Genomic DNA, 22,974 nt, shown 5'->3' with positions numbered 1-22,974 from the left:
ATTATTTAAGGTAAGGTAATTTTTGCAGATAAGCATTCCTTTTCCCCTACAAACCCAAATGTGATACCTTGGTGCCATCTGCTGGTTGCTGCTCAGGCTGCATGAGTTTGAAAAGTTGAACCAATTTTAGCAAGAGCGGGATCTTTAAAAGAAATATAGTGGACCCGAGCAGAATTTTGAAGTTCTTACTAAGAACCCATGCAGGAAATTAGCTAAAGTTCAACCCCACTTGCTCCATTATCAGGAAGAGCTGTGGTGATCAAGAAAGTCTGCATTAGATACACCACCTTTGTTCTGCTAATGTGTATTTTGAATGCAATTGTCTGACTGATTAATTCACTTTTGTAGAATCTGAGACACACTGGAGGTGAACACCCAAGTTTTGCTGGATGTTATTTAGACAAAGCAATTGTTGCCTATTTTTGGAGGTAATCCTGTTATTCTGTAAGTATACAGTGCTACTAAGATTTTAAAGCTTTATAATAGATAGAGGTCAACTGGCATGTAAACCCCATCTAGGCACATCCCCTGAGACAGCTTTTAAAATCCAGAATCTGATGAAACAAAAACTGATTTTGCAAAGCCATGCAGGGGAAAGGCATAGACATAACACTATCTTAACATTATGCTGGTTTGTGACGAGGCGGGTTCAGTGTAGGCATGCTTACGTTTTACCCACAAGTGGGTCGCTCTTGCTGTTCCCCAAACATAACAACTTGCAGGTTCCACAGCTTGTGTACACTACTGTACTGTGGAGATGCAAACCCAAATCATCCACAGACTAGGGGCCCCACTGTAGCCTGCTGTCTTATCCCAAATCCACCAGGGTCTTCTCTAAGCCCCTCTCAAAAAACAACACCCTGGGCAGTATCCAGTTAAATAATTGTACCTGTGCAAGGATTTCTGCTAGCACAGTGGGACTTCCACTCCCATCTCCCCACCCCCAAACACACAATCCCCAAGCTCTGCTCCAGAGGGTTAGGAGATTTTCCAGAACATGTTTGGGGAAAGAACTTTCTGCTGAGCAAGGAGAATTTGTTGCCCTGTTTGCCTTAGTGCGAGCTTGAATACAACCCACTGTAACCTCATTTCCTAATGTATGCTTTATAACCTCTTTGCATCTGGCTACTGATAGCAGCTAGCTATCAGTAACCAATGCTAATGCTGGGAAGCCAGATGAATGCTTTACATTCTGGTCCCTTAACTTAAACCAATCTTACCAGCAGCTTCCCCTGGCAGATAAAGAAAAATTAAAGCTGGGGAGGGAAGCCACAATGAAACCCTTCCTCAGTATGGCTACAGAAATGTCCTCAATCTCACAGATCTAAATAGACTGGCCCAAGGCCCCTGAATTGCTTGATGTAATGCTACTAACCTCAAATAGGAAAACCACAAAAATGTAGATCACAGAGACAGAGGCAGCCAAAGAAGGGCATAGAGCCAAGTGTGAGATCAACATTTATTTGCTGCAGTTGCTCTGTGCTAGTTCACAAGGTTGTGGCAACAAAAACCCAACAATGGGGTGGAAAAGGATTCAACACAAAAAACTGTAACCAAACTTTTTGACCAGGAGTAACTTCCACCTTCCTCCCGCAACCCCCTTGCTTCCCGCCCCCCCTTGTGCCACAGCAATTTTTTTAGAATTCTGCTATGTTTCACAGAAAACAATCCTCTTATTTAAAAACAAATACAAAATAATCTAAAAGGAGAAAAATCTATACAGAGAGTATGTACATCTCCGATAAATAGATTAATACTGAGCTGGGGGAAACTGGAGCTTTTCCAAGGCGCATAATGAAATCAACAGTCGGGGAAAACCGTCTTCTTACGGCCTACCCCAGCTCAGTGCTCCAGGCATAAGCCATCATCTCATACCCCACCCACCCTGGGCTTCCAATGGTTCCCCAGCAACCAATCATCTGCTTGTGCTTCAGAGCCAAGAAGTGCCCCCACTGTCCAGGACAGCCTTCATCCCAATCCATCCACTCCCTCTACTGAAAAGTGCAACTGTAAGAAGATAGCCTATGTCAAAGAATCCAGAGCTAGCCTGTTTCAGCTTCTTTCTTCAGGGTAGCAGGGAATGGTGCAGGTCTTTTCTCTTCAGCTCTGTCTGCTCCCGATTGCAATGTTAAACAAACAAACAAAAAACGGAGGAAGCTCTGGCTGCAGGGATAAATTTTTGTGCCCAGTTGCTGGGTGAGAGGGTTTCCCAGCAGCCACTGGCAAAGGGGTGAAAAGCCTCCCTGTAAAGCATCCATGAGGGTTAAGCTACCTGCCCACCCACAACCACATGCATGCCGCTAGCTCACAAGAGCACCACCTTCTCATCTGGGCAAGGTTGCTTGAGTGAGCCCTCTGCTGGCCTCATTCCTGCTTCACATACGAGGCAGCCTAGTCAGTGCCCTCTAGAACGAGGGCAGGGGAAATCCTGGAGGTGGCAGCCTTGCTATTCATCATGCCAGCTGTTGGGACTGACATTCTTGGTTGCTTATTACTCAACGTGGTTAATAAAACTCCTTGCGACAGAGAACCCCGGAAATTAAACATGAAAGAGCATACAGCTCAACTGCTTTGGGGAAAAGCCGCCATTGGGCTTACCTGTCCAAAGAACAGGGAGCAACATGGCGATGCAGAGGGCCACAGGGATCTCTCTGCTTCAGTGCTAGAGAGCCATGCCCCCAACCTCTGCTGCAGACTGATCTATGCCTTTGGCAGTTTGTGGTCCATTCCTGATTCAGGGTCTCGGAGAGTATTAGGCCTAAAGCCTGGTACAGCCGACACTTCTCGCTGGCAGCTTGAATAGGTCTGCCTCACCATCGGCACAGGCAAGGAACAAGTCAGCCACGGTAGCAGAAAAGACCCCAACAATTCTTCTCTTCCTGCCACTTGGGCTACCAGTGACGTGGTTTGGCTTCAAGCTGCCCAGCTGAGGGGCTGGCAGGGAGATGGCATTCTTGCAAATTAAATAAGTCAGTGAGAGCTGGTGGTTGCCATCAACATAGCCTACCCCCCGCAACTCTTCCTGCCCCCAAACCAGAAAAGAATAGCAAAAGCTGAAGCTAGTCCCCCCTCGGGGTCATAATGCAGAGCAGGCGGGTCTGTGTCGTCTCGCTCCTCTTCCTCTCTGCCAGGAGACGGAGAGGCAACAGCTGCCAATGTCACTGCTACTCAACAAAGCCATGTGGCTAATGTCTCTTGGTGGAGGAGACCTTCTTCTTGCGTGCAGCAAGCATCTCGTAGAATGGATCCCGGCTAATTGCAGCTCTGAAGAGAGACAAGTGGGAGGTGGGGGGGGGGGGGAGAGAGAGAGAGTAAAAAAACCCACAAAGTGTTAAGGGAAATCCCCAACTGATTGGAGATGCCACCTAGCACATAATTATAGGATCAGTCCACCCCCTTAGCGACTGTTTCTGGAAGGAAGCATTATTTAGCTTGAAGAGGGAGCAGGAAGATCAGAGGGACTGCACTTCATTAAGGGCTGCCCTATTTCCCCCTCATAACCCACAACCCACTGGCAAATCTCAACCAGGGAGCTATAGAAAGGCCCCATTCTCAGCTGCTTACATCTCCTCCCCAAAATTCCAGGTGCCCACCTAACCACAGAGTTGCGCCCCCCCCCTCACAGTGAGGAAATCTAGAGGAATGGGAAATAATTCTTTTCATGGGAGGGGTGTTTACAGCTACTCCACCCTTTGCCCATGTAAGCCTTATAAGAAGCTGCTGCAGGAGAGGGACTGTGAGCTACATCATGGGAGGCATATTTCTAGGGCTAAGGCTGAAACTGAAGCTCCCTTGTTAATTTGGGCTATTGGATGCTACATTTTTAAGTAATCTTTGTTATATTTATAAGCGCTGAAATGTGTTTTTTGAGGTTTGTTATTATGAAATTGTTTTGTAGTATTTGTTTGAAATGCAGCTTTGTTTTTTTGTCGTAAGCCAATTTGAGCATTTGTGTGTGTGTGCAGAAAAGCAACATACAAATGAATGAATGAATGAATGAATGAATGACACATTGCTCAAGCAAACTACCCAGATCCCTTCACATCATTCCTGCCCCTCCTCACTTGATGCATTTCATCCACTCTTCCTTCTCCTCTGGGGTGGGTGCAGAGATGCGGTAGACAGTGTGGTTCCCTTCCACCACACGCCCGTCTGCCTCCGTCTTGCAAGCCTTGATCACCTGGTCCTTGTTGTCAGGGATATACAGCTCGAAGCAGTTCTGCAAGAAGAGAAGGATAAACAGAACTGATTTGTGGCCAACACCAGCTCAAACTTTCTGCATATTCCAGGGATTTCCCAGACATCCTTCAAGAGCAGGAATTACAGGATTTTCGACAGCAAGTAACCAATTCTCTGGTATGACTTCCTGACAGCAATGCAACACTCTGGGAAGGCAACTCTCATCAAGGGCCTACAATTCCACTAGCTGGGTCAGCATTCCTGGCCCACTGCAGCTATCACCAGAACGACTTGATAGAAATCACTGGCAAGCTGTCTGAGGATCAGACGTAATTATGAATAAGCCTTTTACCCACACATGCAGCCCCACTGCTCCTCAAGAAAGCACACTAGAAATATCACTGATTAACCACAGTTTCCCCATTTCATCCAAACAAGGAAACTATGGGTGAAGACTTTTTGGTTGGATTGATCACAAAGCAGAGGAAGGAGCGAACTAGCTGTGAACAGGAATGGGGCTTTTTCCTTATCTTGGCTATTTAAGCTCTCATAGCATTATCCAAGTGTAGTCACTAACAGCTCAGATGCAACAGGGTCCTCCAACACCTTGGAGACCTCCAAAAGACAGTGCATATTCTGCACTGCAGAAGCACAGAAAATAGTACTTTGTGTGCAGGTTTAAAATCATCTTGCAAACATCTCAAGCATTTTGCTCTTAGGGCAGAAAAGATGAGTCAAGTCTCAAAAGCCTGACTTATCCCTGCGCGGGATTTTTCTGTAGCCAGCTGGGTGTCCTTGCATAGCTTTGCCTCTTCCCCCATGGCAGAATCAGAATCAACTCTACAAAAGTGGGCAAGCTTAGTTAATGATTTGCATAATTCAGTTTTTTCTTGGTACCATCCTTTTCTTTCTTTTTACGTGCACACAGCATCTGCAGCCTGGGCTCCCACCCAGTTAGGAAGTGCTCTCCAGCACTGGCATTTACTCACGGGCTTCTTGGAATCTTCAACCTCACGGATACTCAGATTCTCCAAGGGAATGATGCCTCGTGGCTCCTTGTCCTGCAAGACGACAATTTGTTAATTCAGACACATCCAGGCTGGTTCATTCTGACAAAATATTACAGGTTCTTCCATCCCAACATTGAACAGGAAGAACACTGCTCTCAGACAGATTCATCCTTAATGCTCATTTGAAAGGAGTAGCCTACTGTTGCAAACACAACCATGGCATCTGACAGACTTAACAGCTTTATTAGGGCATTCACTTTCATGGGTCCACAACAGAATGCGCTGTACCCAATATATATCCTTGAGGTGTCTGATTTGGCCACAGTGGCACATGCCTCAGTTGCATCCCGTTTCAATTACTATAACACACTCTACATGGGGCTACCTTTGAAAAGTGTCCAGAAGCTTCATCTGACTCAAAGAGCTGCAGCCAGATTGTAGACTGGGGCTGATTGAGAGCCCCTTGTTACAACAGCTCTACTGGCTACCAATCTGTTTCTAGGCACAATTCAGAGTGTTGGTTATATATCCTATAAAGCCCAATACAGTTTGGGTCCTAGCTATCTGAAAGACCGCAATCCCTCATACAAACCTGCCCAGGATCTGAGATCTTTGGGGGAGGCCCTTCTCTCAGTCCCGCCACCCTCACAGGCACCTTTGGGATGTGGGAGAGGGCCTTGTGGTGGCTGCTCTCGGACTCTGAAACTCCTTCCCTAGAGAAGTTTGACTGGCTCCTTCCTTGCTGTCCTTCCGCCAGCAGCTGAAGACTTTCTTGTTACAACAGGCTTTGGGCAACTGACTTGCTTTTAATGAAAGGGCTGGTGCCATACTTTTTTCAACGTAACTATCTGTACCTTTCTAATAATATATAGTTAGTTTAGATAGTTTTAAAACTATAAAGGTTTGTTTAAATAACTGCTTTTTAATAAGTAATAGTTTTTCTTCCTGTGTTTTTAGCTGTTCTTATTGTAATGTGTAAGCCACCTTGAATCCTTGTCAGGGGGGAAAGGTGGTATGTGTGTATATATTAAATAATTAAAGCCAAGTCTGCAGTACCTCTACACCAGGCTTCCTCAACCTCGGCCCTCCAGATGTTTTTGGCCTACAACTCCCATGATCCCTAGCTAGCAGGACCAGTGGTCAGGGATGATGGGAATTGTAGTCTCAAAAACACCTGGAAGACCAAGGTTGAGGAAGCCTGCTCTACACCATTCCCACACCAACAGTAAGAGCTCAGCTATGCAGTTGACTCCAGATAACCCATGCCCTGGGCTCTTACATGAGCCTAAGACTACATACCATAGTCCATCTTTCAAAACTGCACATTAGCAATCCCGTCATGGGATCACGTCCGTGGACACTTATGAGAGCACCCTGTGCCACTCACCGTGGTGTACTCAAAGTAGTAAAGGCAGTTGTCCGTCAAGATGAACCAGCGCCGTTTCCACGTCTTCACCCGGCCACCTGCGCAGAGAAGAAGCAAGCTTGACAATGCATGCCCAGGCCGAAAGGAGGGTGCTGGGCACAAGAGCAGCTAAGGCAAAGGCAGAGCTAAGAGCCTACAGGCACAAGTAGGCGGTGTAAGAGAGCGAGTGGCGTCAGCAGTGCAAGCAGAGCCAGAGCCAGCCGCACACCACAGCAGCAGCAGCCAGTGGCTACATGGCGAGCATAGCAGCTGAAGGGGGCAGGCGGAAGGCAGAGGTGGTGGTCATCAAGAGAAGTGCCCTGCTGCATATACTATGGAGCAGACATGGATCTGCTGACATGCTGGGGAAGGAAGAGGCATCAGTGTCCTGCTAGTGCTGGGATCTACTTAGGCTCTTTAGGGACAAAGCTCATAGCTTAGTCAGAGTCTGAGCTCCATGGGATTCTGTTTGCCCTGTTTGCATCCTGCCTCATAGCCAGCTCCAACTAATTTAAAAAGAAAGACGCACCAAGAGTCTTCCCAACAGACAACCCATGGCTACACAGTCTTTTTCAGCTGTGGGTTCTTGTCCCTGACACTTGCGTGCCCGGATACATGCAGTTCCAGGCACGAAGCAGAGCTTAACAGCAGCTTCAGGATTAAAAAGGGATGAGTACTGAAACTACAGGAATCAGCTATTCCCTTTCCTGCCTCAGTGTGGCTTTTAAGTTGGGCCTCCAGAGCTCCACCCAAAAGGCGGGGTGGGGGGTGGGGCCTGAAATACAAACATGACCTGAAAGCCCATCTCAGAATAAAAGTTCTATGGAATCCCGCTCTGGTGACTTTTAGTCAGGGTGAGGTGAGAGGGAGGGGGATTGGCTTAGAACTGGCACCCATTCAGAAAGATGCCCCCACCCACCATCCCATCAGTAAACACAGGAGACTCCAGTGGCCCTTCCAAATTGACACTGAAACTCAAGTGTCCAGGATCCAAATCCAGGGTCTTGGGAAAAGTATTTGCACAAGCCATCACCAAAATAATAATAATAAAAAGAATCCATACCAGACAGCTCAGATCCTGAGAGACCTTGCGACCGCCAGTCAATACAGCAGGGGTCGTTTTGAACACCAAGAGACCCCCAGGATCACCTCCAGCAAAAGCCACCTTGCACCTCACTTGCGAAAACAACAGAATGCTATAGCTGCAGGCCCTCCTCGCTTGGCCTCGCCAGTCAGAGGCTGCAAACAACAGCGCGTCCAAGAGAGGTGGGGAATACAGGACAGGGAGGCAAAGATGGAAAGATCTCAGTGGTGGAGAGGGCAACAACTTTGGGTATTTTCTGTCAGCATTGGCTGCTCTCTCAAGCCCACGGCAGTGGAGATGAACCAACGAGATTTAAAAGGTGCAGAACACTAGAGACCCCTCCTAAGGAGGCCCTGACAGCCACAGACCAGCACATACAACAATGAGACCTCATTCAGCAACACAAGAAGGGAAAGAAAAGGGGAAAAAAAGACAAAACAAGCCAACTGCTCCAGATAGTGCCTGCCACAGTCCCCGGGGAACACAGAAAACCCCACCTGTTGGGAGCCCCTGGCATCATGGGGTGGCCCACTGCACCACCACTGCCAACCTTCTCAGAAGAGCCACTGCAGGGGATCCTCACTCTCTGGTGGTGGGGCACACGCCTTTTACGAGGAATGCCAGGAATCTTAAGGCCCTTCTCAGCCCCAAACACTGGAGAACTGCTGCCGGTCAAGAGTAGACCAGGGTGAGGAAACAGAGGCCCATGAGATTGGCCTCATGGGACAAGTTCGACAGGTGGACCGGGCTACTGATCCACCCATCACACATGGCAGACAGGCATTGCTTTGCAAGCCTTCATGTCACTCCCCTTCAAACCCTATGTCGGGGGTTTACAATAAGAAGATGGGGAGACTTTCAGAGGCAAGTGCTTTAGCACAGTCTTAGGGCTGAAAAGTGCAAATGGAAGCAGCTTCCACTCCCCCCCCCCCACATTGAAAGGAGGATCCACTCACTAGAAAGAAAGGTGTGTTTTGCAAGGAAAGCCAGTGGAGGGGGACTTCACCAGCACTCTGCCTTTGCTTGCAAAACACTACTTTCTGCTTGCCTTGACTATACACACCTGTTCCCAGCAGAAAGATTTAGACTTCACTCTTCAGCTGACCAGGACTTGTGGGGAAAGGCCTTGCGGGCCGAGATTAGCCCATGTGCTGGAGATTCCCCACCTTTAGAGTAAACAATACTGGGCTGTATGGACCAATGGTTTGACCTGGTGTTAGGCAGGTTGCTACCATCCTATCGGAAGAGTACACAGTGAAACATCGCTAGGGAGCACTAGACAAAAGATGCTTTTTAGTGTGTGCAAGTTCCAAACAGGTTGTGTTAAGGGTCTGAGGCAAAAACCCAAGTTGGAATTTCACTCACACAGTTGTTTTCATGCTAGAACAGCTTCTGAGGTACAACAGCCTTGTGAACAAAGCGGGGGGCGGGCGGTGTCATTACCCCACACACCCTGTTAAGGAGCCCCCAAGCGAAGCTGCTAATAAGGGATAACCAGCTAGAATTACCCAAAGTATTTTCCCCTTAGGACGAGTATAAATAAGCTCATGAGACCAGGATATTAATCAGTGGTTTCTAGCCATGGTTGCTGTTCAATGAGTGTGTCCCATCTGCTATAAGCCAAGTCCACAAAGTTTTGAAATCTTTCAAGCCGGCTACCAAATGTTCAAGAAGCAACGTTGTTTGAGAGGTTTTCCAATTTGCTGTCAGTTTTAAGAAGCTGATAGACCCTGCCCATTCATTATGCAGCTTTTCCTCCTCCGCCACGACATGGCATTAAATTTAGAAGCCAGGAATATACAATATATACTTTGGATATATATTTTAGCGGTCTGGAGACTTCTAGAGAAAAAAGCCACAAGAATTTCTGCTGATTCTTTGTTTTAAGTTATTCTGGTTGCCAAGAAACTCTTTAAAAAGCTAACTGCAATTTAGGCTAATACATCTGGCATAGCTCAGTTGGTAGAGGAAGAGACTCTTAATCTCAGAGTAGTGGGTTTGAGCCGCACATTGAGCAAAACATTCCTGCATTGCAGGGGGTTAGACTGGATGACCCTGGCGATCCCTTCCAACTCTACAAGTCTGTGATTCTATCGCATTAAACAAATTAACATTCTCCCTTCGTTTATGATAGTGCGAGTCGATGTTCTCCAGAGGATGGCACAGAAGACTCATCAGCCATGGAACCATTGGGTGGCCAAGGCCCCGTCTCCACCTCCACCTCCCTACCCTTAAAAATGGAAGCAGTGACCTACTCCACAGGGTTGTTGCAGAGTTAGGCGGGATAAGGATTGGGAAGGATTTACAGTGTTATAAATGAACTGGTAAGAACCATGACGCGTTACCCAATCAAGATCTTAACAGCTCACTGCTGCCAGCACCTCCCTAGCTTTCTGGGCCTCGTCCCTCCACCAACTGGGATTCCAATGCCATGCGGCTGCCAGCATGCATCAGCTTAGCACAATTAATACTTCATTAGTCCTTGTTACAAGAGGCCTCCCCTTCTTTCTGCTGCCTGCGAATTCTTAGGGCCCTTCAGGACAAATGTCCTACGTTAATAACCAGGCTTCTGCAGTTCTAAACTTTATCTCTTGGTTTGGGAATTATTTTAAATGAAAAGAGGTTGAGAAATCTTTAATAGAAATGTACTGAGATATTTTCTCCATGAAAGGAATGCGGCTTTCTCTTAATACTAGCTTTGCCCTTTTCCAGCTTAATAGGAAGGGGGGAAACCCAAGGTGAAGAGCTTTCAGCGGGGCATAGAAAGTTCTGTGGGTATGTTAGGAGGCAGGGGGTGGGGCTTGTCATGTGACCTGCAGTAATATAATGGGGTAAGTGCAGGTAGCACCAGCGCAGACATGCCTGAACACCCCACCACCCTGAGCAGCTATGCCTGCTGGGATAAAGAACCGCCGTTTGCCAGCTGCTTGCTGCAGGGCTGGTAATAAGGCATTGCCAATGCCTGGATGGTTTCATGATAGCAGCTGCAGACTCGCTGTGGCTGCACTGCAGGGCCTTCTGGAGCAGGAAGCAGCCAGTCTTAAGCAGCGCACGCAGAGTTTCTTGGCAATAGCAGGCCAGGCTCAGTGGCTATGCACCTTCTCAGGCCAGATTCACAGTGTCAGTTCCCAGAAAGATGTGGCCGCGCTGCCATTTTCAAGCAAAGGCGCCATACTGCACAGCAACGTCCATGCTGTGAGGAGCTGCCTCTTCTTGAGGGGTATAGTGACCTCCCTGCCCCCTGCCTCTTTGGGGCAGACAAAAGGCTGGTTCTTCACCGTTGCATCCTACAATGTGGTTCTGACTCCTATAAATCCAGGGTACTGACAAGGCTGGGGAGAGAGATACTGCCAGACTCAGACCTGGCCCTGTTGAGAAGCTTCTTTGGGGCAATTTTTTGAGGGGTGGGCCAAACAGGACATGGAAACTCCGCCTTCCCGTCACCCCCCCCCAAACCCACTCACCATCCCACCTGTCCCCCAGTTCCCCATGGACTGTGCAGCCAGTTAGCAACGGTGGCAATAGCAGCGATAAGACTAGTAATAATCACCAGCAATTTAAAAGAACGAAAGAACAGAAAAATAAAGAAGCATGGCAGCACACCCCTGGCCCCAGCGAAGCTAGCGAGGGGATATGGGGGTACGTACCTCCTGGAGTTTGGAGGGCAGGGAAAGGCAGTGCCAAAATCATGGAAACATACAAAATGAGGGAGAAAAGAAAATTAAAAAACAAAGGACTTTATCAAATCTGCCCTTCGCGCACACCCCAGTTGCTGCTAGCAGGGGGCGCTGCCCAAGCTAATGAAAGGTGTTGAGCATTAGGGAAAAGAGGGTTGGCAGAAGGGTTTTTCCCAAAACCAGGCCCACGTTTCTCCTGTTGTGGTGCAGGTCTCCCTCTCCGCTAGAATACCAAGAAGGAGAGTGCCCACCTCGAGGTCAACATGGTGCCAAAGCCAAGGACACAAAAGCCCCAGCAACTCCTGGCAGAAAAAAAAAATAGGTTCGTCCTTGTTGCTAGCTTAGGAAATCCTGGCAGCGTCAGGAATTTGCTTGCCACAGAAATGGCTCCCTGGTCCCAGAATTAGCGATTTTAGTGCCAGGGCTAGTGACAGCTGTTAAAGTGGCCTGCAGCCCAGACTCCTCCATGTGGGGGTGGCATGCATCATTCGCAGGCGGAAGCAATCAGCAATTTGCTGCTGGGATTCAGCTGGAAGACAGCCAAGGCCCCTGCCCCCAAAATCGTGTACACACGAGGAATCGCCTCTGGTGATTACCAACGCAGTTTGGCGCATTCACGGGCCAAATTAATCTCACTCTCCAAGGATTTTAGGCATGTCTTTGTTTTCTGCCGCCACCCTGCGGCACTGTATCCCAGAATAAAGCTCTACCAAGTCCTGGGCATTCAGTGGAAGGGTAAAACCACAGGATGCTGTCTGAGTGATTGCTCCTAACTCAGCAGATTTAGCATTTTGTGATAAAGTCAGCAACATGGTCCCGCAGGGATCAAGGGGACTTCCTTCCCATGTAATGGGGGACAGGGACAGGTAGTATTGGGAACCAGGGGGCCTAAATTTGGATATAGCTGCAGTCTAGAATTCCCAATTCAAACATCCCCGTTCAGGCAGAAAAGCTCACCTATCTGCGAAGAAAAGGATTCAGGCCAGTTCTTTCTATTGCCTCTGAGAAAGCTAGCCACAGGAGAAATTCCCAAAGTTGGAAAAGGCCATGCTGAACTGAGTTCTCATTGCAATGTCTGCACTCTTTGCATTAGTACCTGCAGTTTTTTAGTCACAATTTTTAAAATCCGGCGTTAAAAACAAACAAACCCACCCACCCCACCTTTGCACCTGACAGATACACACACCAACATAGATCTGGTGAATGCTTCCTGAACTGAGACACAAGAGGGCTGGAGTTTGAAACAAATAGAAAAGAGGATTTGATCATCAGATTCAATCAAGGCTTATTTAACTATAAGCCGGCTATGGTGTGTGTTATCCTGTGTTTATCGATTTTGATAGCCCGTTGCCTTGGCTATAGCATGATCATTGTTTTTCCTGTGTCTTCATTTGTTCATCTATTGGGTGGATCTGGAGTTAGGGAAGAAAGTTGTGGAGTTTTTGCCAGAAAACATCCTTCCCAGTCCGAAATGAAACTATCTCTTAGGCCTCCTCTTCTGGCTGAACTTCAGGATCACGTATCTTTTCTAAACATACTTAACAAAGAATGGAAAAATTCACAGCTAACAAAATTTATGTTTTGCTACAATCATAACTGTAATATACAACTGTGTTTTCAAGCAACCATATATTTGCTGCTTACTTGCAGGTCTAAAATTGTAAACTGTAAAATATTCTCAAGTTATATCCGTGTCCGTAATGGTGCACCTAGCAGCCTGTCCTGAAGTCTGCTTTGTGAGCAAGCCTCATTTCTGTCTCCACTGCCGTGCAATGCAACCTCTTATTTTAAAATAATTAAAACGTGTGTTCTAAATAACAATATCTATCAATCCTTTGTCATTTTGTTGCATGGGCTTTGGTTGAAAGGAAAAGGGCACGATTTAGAAGGCGTGTCGTTCAGACTCAGCACTGAGTCTCAGCTCAGACATCATTCCCCAGGAATATCTCGAGTGTGTGCACCCTCCCTCAATCCCTTGGAATCAAAAGCATCTGTTTCCATTTTATTTCATAAAATGCTCCAAGCAAAAAGAGGATGGTTACACATTCAAACATAGATGAATAATTCCATTAGCCATATTTCATTAAAGATTCAGTGATTGCAAATTTGAATATTCAGAGGATTTGTGCTTTCAAATTTGATTTGCAGATTCCAAGAGATTTAAACAGCCCTAAAGGTGGTGGGGAGAGAAATCGGAGAAACAAACCAGCCAGGGAGCTGCTCCAGCCATAACCTGGCAAGACAACTGAAACACTCTGAGTGAGCAGGAGAAAGATGGTCAAGGGCTGCGCAGGGAAAGGCTGGTGGGCTGGTGGATGCCTTGCAGGTGCCATGCATGCACTGCCGGTGCGCACACAGCGGGGATGTGGGAGGTGATGCCAGAGACTAGCCTCCAATGTCAGGTGAGAAGCACAGAACCACAGACAAGTCTTGGGCTAATGCTTGGAGCCAGGGAGAGAAAGCCCAAGTTTATCTGCTGTTCCTGGGGCCCATGAAACCAATGTGTCTTCCTCACTGTCATAAGCACCCCAACCCACCAAATCACCGAAACCAGTCGGCCGTGCCCAAGTTAAGAGAACCATTAGGGGACGCTGAGCACTGCAACCAAGACTGCCCTTGCTAGACATCCTGCTGAAGCATGGATGATTAGGAAAGCATCCTGAGTTCGGCAATGGGTATGTGTTGTGCTGGATTGTGGCCACCGAGCCCCATGCAAAAAATAAAAAACGAAGAAGTCACCAGACTGCAGCCGAGCTCCCTGCTCCCTGCAGCCTATGCCATGGCGACAGCCGTACTGCTCCGCATGGCTGAGGCCTTGCACCTTGCGCAGATGCACTCACCGAGCTTCAGAAGCCAGCCTTCACGGTCTGGGTTGAAGAAAGTGTGCGTCAGGTCATTGCCATCATCCTCGGGAATTTTGAAGGGCTCGTTTTTAATGCTCTCGTACAGATTCTGGTAGGAGGAAGAGAAACGCATTGGGGGCCTGTACAAGTCCAACTCCTGCTTCCCAGGAGGAATAGCCAACCTGGGAAGGGACCAGCGTTTGCATGCAGAAGGTGCCGGGTGAAATCCTCCACATCTAACATGCAAAAAAGTAACGGGTAGCAGGCAATGTGAAAGATCTCTGCCCGAGGCCCAGGAGAGAGTCTCTGTCAACCAGATCAGACGCAACAGGACAATAGTGGGTTAGATGGACAAATATGACCAGGTACAAAGGCAGCTTCCAATATTCCAATGGACCCGCCACCCCCATGTCCCTTATCGCAGTCCTGTGATTTCCAAACACTACTTCCACTCCCTTCCCACAAAGCTCACCCTAAGTAGCTCCTCGGGCAGGTCCCCGCCATCATTGATGCCACGATTCATGGCAATGAAGCGCTCCACTGTTGGCTTGTCCTTAACGTTGGGATTATGAAGACTGGTGTTGAGCATGATGATGGCAAACGAGAGCACATAACAGGTATCTGGGGTGGAGAAAGGTGTGAAGGATGGATCAAGCACAGAATGGGCTGCCCTTTGGCTCCATCCATTACCAAGGCACAAACTCAAGACAATTGGGTAGCCTAGGAAGTGTCATCCAGTCCCAGGATGCATGCTCTGTATTGGGTTGTTTGCTATCTTGGTGTGGGTGGGTAGCTGGACAGGGAGCCCTGCTGGATCAGACCAAAGGCCCATCTAGTCCAGCATCCTATTCTCAGAGTGGTCAACCAAATGCCTGCAGAATGCCCACAAGCAAAACACAAGCTCAAAATCCCCACTTGTGATTCCCAGGAACTACTTTTCAGAGGCATTCTGCCTCTGACAGTGGAAAGAGAACATAGTCACCATGGCTAGTAGCCACTGATAGCCTTATACCCATGAACTGGGTCTTTCCAACACATCCAAAGTTGGTGGCCACTTCTCCATCTTGTGGGAGCAAAATCCACACTTTTAACTATGGGAAAGAACTTTGTGCGGCCCAATGGCCAGCCCTTCTCCACTCCCAAGCAACAAAGCCTGAAAATCTGGCAGTGGGAGCCAGAAGGCACCCAGCCGAGAACTCTCTGAGGATGCTCCAGGAAAAACTGCATCCCAAAACCTTGCTGCCTGCAGAGTTCAGCAGAGTTTGTGCGTACCTGTTGACTGGAAGACACCGGGGTTGCATTGACAGTACCGTTGTGCAAAGGCTTCCATCATCCGATCAATCTTTTGTGCTTCGCCCGGCAACCGGAAGCTCCAAAGGAACTGCCTGCAGGGGAAACAAGCACATAGTCAGCTAAGCTGCCACAGAAGTAACATTCCTCGGTAGGAGGGTTGTGTGATGTGCCAGAGACTTCCAAGTCACATATTTCCCTCTGTGTGCGTGCACTGCAATCCACTGCTCTTTCCTAGGGAGCCCCATAGCCCACGCATGTCCTCTTCTTGCCTTTTCTGTGCAGGAAAAGAGAAAAAGGACACACCTCTGATTCACTCACAAACATCCTGCTGCCACTCACCGCAGTGCCTGGACAAGGTTGAGGTCTGTAAACTCATGCAGCTCCACGAATGAGTGCAACACCTGGATATTGAAATCATCTCTGTGAGGAGGCAAAAGAATAAGGGAACATGTGAGAGCGACCAAACTCACTTATCCCATACAGCTGCCAAACCCCTGATGCTGCCAAGAACTGGGCTCTCCTCTTGCCCTGGCCTGGATCATAGGAAGCTGCCTTATCCCAGGTGGGACTCTCTCGCCATCTAGTCCAATATTGTCTGTTCCAGTGGTTCCCACATTTCCCCACCCCAGCATGGACCACCCGATGGTCTGGGCAGACTGCTTAATGATTTTTCTGGCTGTTGCAATGTGCCATGCTAGACACGGTATGGTTTTTAATTGTATTTTATTACTCCTTTCATTTCTTATATATTGTATTTTATTGTGTCCACAGAATTAAATTGAAAGACAATGTAAGAAATAGAGGAAGCAATAAAAATGCAATTATGAATGTTTGATGCTATGGAGTTGCCACCTCCCATCTTCAACTACAAATCCACAGACACACCTGGATGAAGTTTGTGGACCTCTGGTGGCCTATGCACCAGTTTGGGAACCCCTGGTCTATTCTGACAGGCAGTCTTTCTCCAGGAAAGACATGCAGAGAAGGTTCTCTGTCGTGACTTGCTACCCAATCCCTCGTCATTTTAATTGCTACCCGATCCTGGATCATTTTAACTGGAGATGCCAGGAACTGGACCTTCTGCATGCATGCAAAATATTCAGTGTTCAATCTGTCAATTCTGGGCCTTGAAGATGACCTGGTGTCTATTCTTATGAAGTTACCAGAAGTCTTCCAAGAAGCTTCAGAGCACAGGCAAGTTATTTCAAGGCTGAAGTACCCAGTACTGGTCAGCTGCAGCGAGAATGATCCTGAAGTCCCACACAGTTTAAATATTCATAATTTCAGTTGGCATTCCTCAGCTGTCCCCCACAACTAGGTAAGCAAAGCTTGGGTCAGGTCACAGAAACCTCCAATTAGCCAAGGATGCTACAAGGTCCTGACTATGAACTCCTGTTCTGCCAGTCCACATGGGAAACTCGAGACAATGGGGCACTGGCAAGAGATCTCTTGGGATCCCAAGTTCTTTTCCCATTTCTTGAATGCCCATGAGAGATAGGAACCAAAGTCCATTATGGTAGTGGCTATAAAGGAAGACTAAGCCTCAAAGCTCCCTTCTCCCATTACCTTTCACCCAAGTAGTCGCCAATGGCTGTCTTGTTGAGCCCTTCCCCTTTGTAGAGGAACTGGGCAATGTCATCGCAGGTGTTCTTCAAGAGGTCGTTCTCTATCAGGAACTGGATTCCCTGCAAGCACAGAAAGAAAAGGGTGTCTCTCTGCATTTGCACAGGACATACAGGTACAGGAACCAAAAATACCTCCAATAATGCACAGAATGCAGATAGTAGATTTGAAATGGTCAAGCCGTATCTCATGCAAACCTTCTTAGTAGTGCCTGCAATAGCCCTAAACGTAGGCTATATTTGCAGGTGAGGGAGCCTGCGGTCAAGAAAATAGTGGCTTGCCTAAGACCATTTAATGGGTTTCGTGGCTGACATGAGATTTGCACCAGTGGCTTACTAGCCCACAACTAGGTCCACCTTCCCTAGGAGCACATGTGCCTGTTTGGGCATTTCTAGCCATTAGCCAGGATCAGTCACCCACGAGATCTGAGTATCCCAACACCATGCCAAGTCCACAAGTCATGTTCCGGTGAGCTCTGCTGCTAAGGAACATCGCCACCTTAGAGCTCTCCTTTAGGGTGGAACAGGGAAACAAGAGATCTTGGGCACTTGCTTCCCAAGAATTCCTGAACAGGAAGGAATTGCTCAAGAGCAGGACACACAAATAATGTTGTGGAAAGAGAGCAAGGGAGACGGTGAGACACACATGCACAAGCAGAGTAACCACAGATGACAGTAGCCAGTTTGCCTGCAATGAGGGACCTTGTGGTGGTCCCTGAACGACACCTGTTGCCAGCTCCATAGTAAGGAAGTGTTTATTACCTTCTTAGGGTCCATGTTGAACTTCTTCCTGCCCATCGCCACCTGCTTGTTCCTCTGCATGGTTTTCCTAGAAGGCACAAAAGATTTGGGTTAGAGACACCCCCACCAAGAAGCAGCATGGGCTGTGCCACTTCATCAATGCTCCACCCGCCTACATCTTAGTCATAGATATGAGGCAGGCTAGGAAATGAGGCACTTTCCATTCCCCTATCTGACAGGGTGCATCGAACATGCACAAATTCCTCCCCTACAAACTCCTCCCCCCTACTAAGTTTCTAAACACAAGGAAATACATTCTCTACCCCAAGAAATAATGAAGACCTCTCACCACCCCAGCTAAGTTTTGGTGGAACTTGGATGTCTTCCCAGCACTAAAATGGAGCCTACAGCAGGGAACTGGCATACCATATACTGTGGAAGAGGAGGAGGAGGCCTCCTGGGATGCCCTACATGACAAGGGCCTGGTGTCCGCAGGGATGGGCAAAGGAAGCCACACTGAGTGATTGAAAGAGACGTCACATGTCAGTTTCCATTGATAATTTGGGCCGCCTAATCTGTTGGTGACTCCATCTGCCTCAGTTCAGAGTTAACTGCCTGAGACAGGGAACCTGCTGCCAGATGGGGAAGCGAGACCAGTCATAGAAGAGGGGTTTTTGGGGGGTGGGGGGGATGACTCTGGGCAAGACAAAACCTAGAGCCTTTAGCAGAACAGACCAGGCCAGAGATCCCTGATGATATTCAAGGCAAAACAGTCTGGGAGCTTTTTGTTCCACATAGTTACTTAAAGTGACTGAACATTACAGCCAGCCAGAACACACACACACACACACACACACACACACCACTGTCACCCCATTCTTCTCAATAGATTAGTATGATCTTTTTTTTCTTTTCTTTTTTGACAGGCTAGAGGCTCAACATATAGGCCTCAAATGTAAGCAAATCTGCTCTACGCGAACAGAGCCAGGATTAAAATGTCAATTCTCAACACAAGTGTGATGGAATCCAGACCAAGGGAATCCCATTCCTCAGACAACTGAAGTCAGCAAAATAGGCAAATCTATTTTTACTGGGCATCTGAATGGGTCTCTGATAAGTCTTTGGGGGTTATTCTTCAAGTTTAAACTCTTGTTTGCCTTTAGATATTGTTTCATCCACAGCATGAAATGTGCAATGTTATCTGGACTGACGTTCAAGTATTGCTCCTGGTAAAAGGGGTTCTCTTCTGTTTTCAGTGGGCCGATTTGACCCTGAATATCCATTAATGTTAGAATTCATGCCAGCTCTGCTGTGCAGGTTTCTGCTTGCTTTAGAAACAGAACCCTATTTCTATTCTGAGAAAGCCCCCCAAAATATCACGTTCCCCATTCCTCCAGCAGAAGCACCACTCACCTCTCTTCTGTAGAGCCCAGGTTCTCGATTTCATTAGTGACCTCTGCTATCTCATCTTTCAGACGCTGCAGAGGAGAAGAAAGGTGGGGGAATGAGCACACCATCAAGTGGAGCTCTTGGGGGGAACTTTTTTATATAAAAGAACACCTTGGAATTATTACTCCAGCTTTTTCTGTCCTCTTATGCCTTTCCCCATGCCCATTAATCTAGGTTTGAGGATCAGTTGGGTTGGGCAGAGGGAGAAGTAATGCATAGAGAACAGAGGAAAGACTTGCCAAGTTGACCTCTCCACAAAAATCCAGGAGCCTGCAAGGTAGAGGCTTAAGGAGACTCAGGAAGCAGGGTTCAACAACAGAATCTCTCGCTTCCTGTATAAGGGGAAACCCTGTTCCCTTCTTCAGAGACTCATCAGATACAGCTGAAGCCAGCTGCAGGCACCCACTGCCCTGGGAAATGAAGACCAGAGAGAAGCCTGCCTGTCTGCCTGTCTTGGCTCAGAGGCAGGCTGGGCTATGGATGCCAATCTGTGGGAGGCATCAGCGTGCTGAGCTCTAGGAAGGAAGGAAGAAGAGCGAGCCCCTGGGGCTAACACAATTACTGGGCTAATCTCATTAGGAAGTGTCCAGCATATGGCAGTGATTAGCCTCTCCTACTGCCTTATTTATTGCTGATAGGACTGATGAACAGCTCTGCCAAGCCCAGCACCTGGGAGCAAGTTGCCACAGGAACAGGCAGCCCATGTCAGAGCCAAGGGGAGGGTGGGCCTTGCTGCCTCTGAGGGCATGGAAGGAGTGGGACACAGGGAAGGGGATGTTCTCCCGGCATCACTTTGGAAGGCGCACCCCCATCTTCTTAAAGGTCTGCACCAATATTGGCTAGTTACAGCATCTTTCCTTATATGGGAAAGACGGAACAAGTTGACTGGGAGGTGGGGCTGGTTGACAGAGAATCCTATATCCGTAACCCACCTTCTAGCTTGTCATGTCCATAAGGTACATCAACCTGACAGGTCAAGGCTAGAGGCAGGTGGAGATGCCCCTCCCCACCAACTTGATCCTTCGACATGAGCTGCACTGGGTAATCAGGCCCCACCCCCAGCCATTTCTCACCCCCCAACCTCTGCTGGGGTGGCCAGAACTGTGCCTGGCTGCTGATCTGCAGTGACGTTTGCCCAAGACACCTGCTGTGCAGAGCCTCAGGGCTGCAGGCACAGAATCCTCTGGGGGAACAGGAGCAGGGATAGCCGTGCACTTAATATCCAAAGAAAGAAATGCCATGGGGTTTCGTGTCCACAAAGAACCACTTGCTGCTAACTCAAGGTGTGTGTTGGGCAGTGGGGGGGGGGGGAGTTCCACTGTGGTTACTCAGGATCAAAGTAAAGCAAGTCTACATGTGCTCAAAGGCATTCTATTTTTGTGTGTGTGTCACATTTCCAGGGTGAAGTCACGGCACTGAAAACAGTTAAGCCCCAAAAGAGAGGAGGTGAAGGAGGGAAAGCCAGGACACACAGAGGCACCAAGTCTGGAAGCTACAAAACAGCCACCAACCCTTCCTTGGAATGGGAACTGGTAGGAAGTATTGTGTCAGTCTTGTGCCATACAAACAAACCCCAGACCCAGTCAAAACCACTGGTCCATCGAATTCCAATACTGTCTATACTGACCGGCAGGGAACTTCGCAGCCCTGCCTACAGATGCCAGAGTCTGAACCTAGGATCTTCACACGCCACACCCCTATCCCCCACATACCTGTATATCTGCCAGCAGCTCCTGCTTGCGTCGGCGAATGTTCTCAAGTTCTTGACGCTCCTCAGGAGTCAGGTCGCTGGGCACTGCCAGGGTAAAGAAACAAAGAGAGTTGCTTACAATGGGTGGATCTCAACAAGGATATGATGTGGAAAGGCCAGGGAGACTGATGTAGCAGTCACAATTGCACCCAGAACTGCTTGCTGTAACCAGAAGATGCAATAAACCCTTGGGATATGCAACATATGACCCAGCGTACACATTTTTTTCATTCCACTGTTGATGCCATTATATGGCATTCATCAGCACAATATGTGTGATGACCACTTGTCATTATGGGTTGATGGTGGTGCTGGTTTTTTGGAGGGGAGAAATAGTCCAATATATGAGGCCGGAACACCAAACCAATATTTGCTATGACAAGCCAATGGGGCCACCATTGTTAGATACAGTGTGTATCTGTTGGTTTCTGGGAGCAAACAAGCTATGTGTATTACATGATGCCTTGCTTGTGCATTTCCCAGAAGCTACTGACTGGATAGTGTTGGACACAGAATGCTAGATCGAGAGGAATCCTACTGGTAACAGGCATAGCAGTCAGACAAGCCAGAAACTACTTTGCTTCAATAGTGAGTAGCATCAACTTCCCACAAATCATTTCTTTCCCACTCCACTTCAAAATCACCAAGCACAGAATTGCTGCACTGACTTCTGCATATTAGGTTAGAGAGACCTGTGTTCGATCACTAGCTGTCAAAGCTCCATTGAACACAATTAGATCCTACTTTGAACAACAGAGAGGAAGACATTATTTCTGGGAAGGGAAAGCCACAGAAACATACAAAAATAAAGGTCATTGTGAAGGTCAAGGCAACTGCAGGACTCACAAGATAGAAGCAACATTCTGAAACATGGAAAGCCATGGTTTGTCATTGGCTTATGAAGCCTGGTTTATTTTAAATATGGCTTGGTGTTACACGTGAACCCAGCACCCTTCCTTAACTGTGGTTTGCTTGGCCAGCCCACCATAGACACTGATGAAGCTACAAAGAAAGGAGGCAAGAACAGCTGGAAAACAAAACTGACTATAGAGTAACACGCCATGGTTAGTTTGATTCTCTGTGGGGCAACCTCTGGTTAACATGTGGTTTGTTAAGCAAACCATGGCTTAGCATTATGTGCAAACCAGAAACTCTTCCTTCTAGGTAGCCATTAAAAAAAAGGCACAGATGTCTCTCACACATTGAATCTTGCCAACCTACAACCCAGTCTCAAGATTCAGGAATAGATGCTTAAGCAAACGTTTTTGGAAAGCTAAGCCCCCCAAACCGGGCTGTTTATTGCCAATGACATGAAAGGCAAGATTAAATTGTTGCATATGTGAAACAAGATCTTCTCCTATAGGACTTCCTCCCCTCTCCCCTGCCCGCAACACATGAACAGGTTTGGGGAGGAATGGGTGGAAAAGTCCCATTGCGGCAGGGGACCTTGTTCCACTGACGCATACATCACTTAATGCTATGTTGAATTCTTCCCAAGGCTTCTCCTATTAAGCACCACAATCACCACCATAAGGAAAGATCTAAAGCAATCTTGATCCTCCAGAGTGAATTAAGGATGCAGGGGTGCTGCCACAAGCATCAGGCAACGGGGGCAAAAATTGCCGTCATACATACACAGCAATGTCATACTTCCAAGAGAAACCCACTGCAGTCATTCAAGGCTACATCTCTGTTTTTGTCACTGTCCAAACGAACCCTCTGAAACAGTGCTAGGATACATGCAGAGCACTGCACAAAGGTGACTTGAAGCTGCAGGCCTCAGACCACAGGCCAGCTCCTCCTTTCTCATGTGTGAGCCCAAACAAAATCAGAAGCACTTAAGGCGGCCACGTTGGCTGTGGCTTCCTAGCAAAAAGGCACGACTCCTGTTGAGCACCCCAGAAAGAGAGGCAGGACACAG

The 22,974-nt window shown here is 47.8% G+C and overlaps 1 protein-coding gene across 7 annotated transcripts in view; it reads right to left on the bottom strand.

Annotated features, from left to right (window-relative positions):
- Window positions 1–1,445: 1,445 nt before the first annotated feature.
- CYTH1 (cytohesin 1) overlaps window positions 1,446–22,974 on the bottom strand; it is a 56,914-nt gene continuing 35,385 nt past the window's right edge. For 4 of the 7 annotated variants that reach the window (XM_083486963.1, XM_083486962.1, XM_083486964.1 and 1 more), the window contains exons 2-13: window positions 21,016–21,098; window positions 19,268–19,332; window positions 17,876–17,942; window positions 17,058–17,176; window positions 15,831–15,911; window positions 15,471–15,583; window positions 14,671–14,819; window positions 14,196–14,307; window positions 6,577–6,653; window positions 5,169–5,240; window positions 4,065–4,219; window positions 1,446–3,264 (exon numbers count right to left, since the gene is read on the bottom strand). In XM_083486963.1, coding sequence (XP_083343089.1) covers window positions 3,186–3,264; window positions 4,065–4,219; window positions 5,169–5,240; window positions 6,577–6,653; window positions 14,196–14,307; window positions 14,671–14,819; window positions 15,471–15,583; window positions 15,831–15,911; window positions 17,058–17,176; window positions 17,876–17,942; window positions 19,268–19,332; window positions 21,016–21,098 — 1,172 coding nt within the window. In that variant the 3' untranslated portion in view covers window positions 1,446–3,185. Of the gene's footprint in view, window positions 3,265–4,064; window positions 4,220–5,168; window positions 5,241–6,576; window positions 11,329–14,191; window positions 14,308–14,670; window positions 14,820–15,470; window positions 15,584–15,830; window positions 15,912–17,057; window positions 17,177–17,875; window positions 17,943–19,267; window positions 19,333–21,015; window positions 21,099–22,974 lie in introns of all 7 variants that reach the window. The other 3 variants (XR_014522037.1, XR_014522038.1, XM_083486965.1) reach the window with 3 other exon arrangements.

The sequence above is a fragment of the Podarcis liolepis genome (genome assembly GCF_965112155.1).
Source record: "Podarcis liolepis genome assembly, chromosome: 2".
Lineage (NCBI taxonomy): Eukaryota > Metazoa > Chordata > Lepidosauria > Squamata > Lacertidae > Podarcis > Podarcis liolepis.
This window is presented reverse-complemented; position numbering and strand designations above follow the sequence as displayed.